This window comes from Montipora foliosa, chromosome 8 (genome assembly GCF_036669935.1).
Source record: "Montipora foliosa isolate CH-2021 chromosome 8, ASM3666993v2, whole genome shotgun sequence".
Classification (NCBI taxonomy): domain Eukaryota; kingdom Metazoa; phylum Cnidaria; class Anthozoa; order Scleractinia; family Acroporidae; genus Montipora; species Montipora foliosa.
In genome coordinates, this window is record NC_090876.1 from 44,042,985 (window position 1) to 44,045,484 (window position 2,500).

At 40.2% G+C, this 2,500-nt stretch overlaps 1 protein-coding gene across 1 annotated transcript in view; it reads right to left on the minus strand.

Moving 5' to 3' along the window:
* The window catches only part of LOC138013319 (solute carrier family 49 member 4-like), a 17,136-nt gene that overhangs the window by 8,393 nt on the left and 6,243 nt on the right, over positions 1-2,500 (minus strand). The window contains exons 6-7 of the mRNA XM_068860357.1: positions 1,916-1,962; positions 1,002-1,063 (exon numbers count right to left, since the gene is read on the minus strand). Of these exons, the coding sequence (XP_068716458.1) occupies positions 1,002-1,063; positions 1,916-1,962 (109 nt within the window). The remainder of the gene's footprint in view (positions 1-1,001; positions 1,064-1,915; positions 1,963-2,500) is intronic.

Consider the following 2,500-nt stretch of genomic DNA (forward strand, 5'->3'; position numbering starts at 1 on the left):
GCAGCTTAATTGTGAGTGATTGAGTGAGTGAAGTCTTTATTTCATGAGGCTGGCAGTCGTAATAGCCAAAGGCTAATAAACCCCCCCCCCCCCGGGGGGGGACTCGATATATCCCTGGATGGGGAGGTGCGGCGCGGCCCCTCATACCCTGGTTCATGGTTCATTTATTTCACACTATTTACATAACATTAACATAGAAAGAAAAGTAGTCACAACACATGGTTACAAGATAAAATAATTACAGTACAGGTTATAAAATGTGTGTGGTGGTCAAAGTAGCGAAGGCTTTCTAGTTGACCACCCTGACCCTGACCCTGACCCTGACCCTGACCCTGACCCTGACCCTGTTTAAGACAAATATCGCTGATTTTCCTATTCTGATTAAAACAGAATTCCGATTTTTGATACCCTGTATAAGACATTTAACCCACTTTAAGACAAAATTTGATAAATCGATACCCTGATTAAGACAAAAAATGATAAATGTGATACCCTGTTCAAGACAAAAATCCTGAAAAACATACCCTGGCTGGCCGCACATCCCCATTAAGCCCTTATAAGGGAGTATTCCCCCCCCCCCCTCCCCCGCCCCCGGGTAATAAACGCCACAACGCCAGGAACTCCATGCACTACTCTTTTCAATCAGTGTGTGGGATATCTAACGTCTCAAAGAACATTTTTTTTTTAAACAGGAGCTGTGAGAAGGGGCCTTCAGTTTACAGTCCTTATCTGAGAAGACTTGAAAGTCTAACCATTTGCGAATGTAATTACAAAGGCAGCACTTTCTCCTCAGTTATTCAGTTGAAGACCCTGAGTGTTGGTCCGGCAGGAATCAAACTCACGGCCTCCCCCACGGTAGTCCAAAAAATCATGCTCAACCAACTGAGCCAAACGGTCAGCGGGTAATTAAGGGAAAAGGGGGATGAAACCAGTTTCTAGGTAATGATGCCAAACCACCCTGAATAAATGTGTGGATGAAACAGCAAATAATAGATCAGTACTTGTTTTAGGTTAAAGGAGAGCAAATTGACTGCCAGAACTCCACCCCATCCACTGAAAACACCTGTTGATGAAGCAAAAATTAAAGAAAAGCTAAGAATTCTTAAGGATACTTGCAACGGTTGTCTTTGACTGAGATACAATGTAGCAAAATTTCAGAGCTTTTGGGGGTAGTTTCATTGGTACAAATAAAACTATTTTAGGAATCAGAACACAAGACTTTAGGTCAAATGATGCTCTTCCCAAGCCTCCCTTGGTCATTTTATTTGTTTCCATGACAAAACATGACTGCCTCAGAAAAGTGGGCCGCTTGACTGATTTATGAAGGAACTGCTTGCAGTCTAAATGATGCTGAACTATAAGACTCCAAATTGTCTGATTAAAACATGAAGCAAACGACTAAATAATACATCCCCTTGATGAAAAAATTGCATTCATGTGCCCCTATTTCAAAATTCATGGAGCCAGAAAGGTTGTTGTCCTGGATTTTTTCACAACAGGACACTGTATTGATGCCTATAGTTCTGGAATAATTTATTGTTTTCTTTCTTTGGCAAATGATACCTGCAAATAAAACACATTTCTCCTTACTGACTTTCCTCACCCTAGTGTGTGAATGGGTACCCCAATTTGGATACTTTTGGCGAGCTGTCTAGAGTGGAGAGACAAGCACGTCAGTTGGTTTGTGCCATTGAAACCCAGATAACCTCCAGCGGTGTGTGAGCCCTCATGGTTCTTTGACTTACAAAATCCATTTCTTATTCATTCATCAAAAGTCTAAACTGGTATGGTGTTAAATTCAGTTAACCCTTTCACCCCTGAAGGGCTCCCCATTGACGAGTAAAATTGTCTGGCGTTAGACAGAGTAAAATCTATAAGAGTCACTCTTAGGAGGGAAAGGGTTAAGCCATGATACCTGTTGTGGCTCCATATAGAACATTTAAATTCCAAAACTGACAGTTTCTGCCAAAAAAAAAAAGAAAACAAGATCCAACTTTAATTAACCAGGCTCAAATATGAATGGATAGATGGATGGATAATATAGCATGTTTCCCTAGATAAATCACAATCTAGTTCATAAATTAACTTTTTTTCATAGCTCTCGTTAATTTGATTGTATGATTCAAACATTAATTATTCTTACTTTTAAACTGCTGGATTTAGTGATGTAAAGTGTAAAGTAAAATACAGTGGTCAAGTAATTCTTTAAGCTCAAGCAAGCCTTAGGAATCACAGCGTAAAACATAGTCTAAGAATGTTTAGTAAATCAAATAACTCAACTTCAGGCCAATCAACCTCCACCCTTGTTCCCTTGAGCTGGGGAGGTTAAAGTAGAACATCCTAGCAACGAAGAGCCCTGGATAGTAACGGCTTCCAGTAAGAAATCAATTTTTGATGAATAAATCAAATTAGTAGGTGGGAATTAAACCACCTGACAAATCAGAGGATAAAGTTGGGAAAATGTATAGAGACTCACTGACCCCCGCTTGACCTCTTCAGA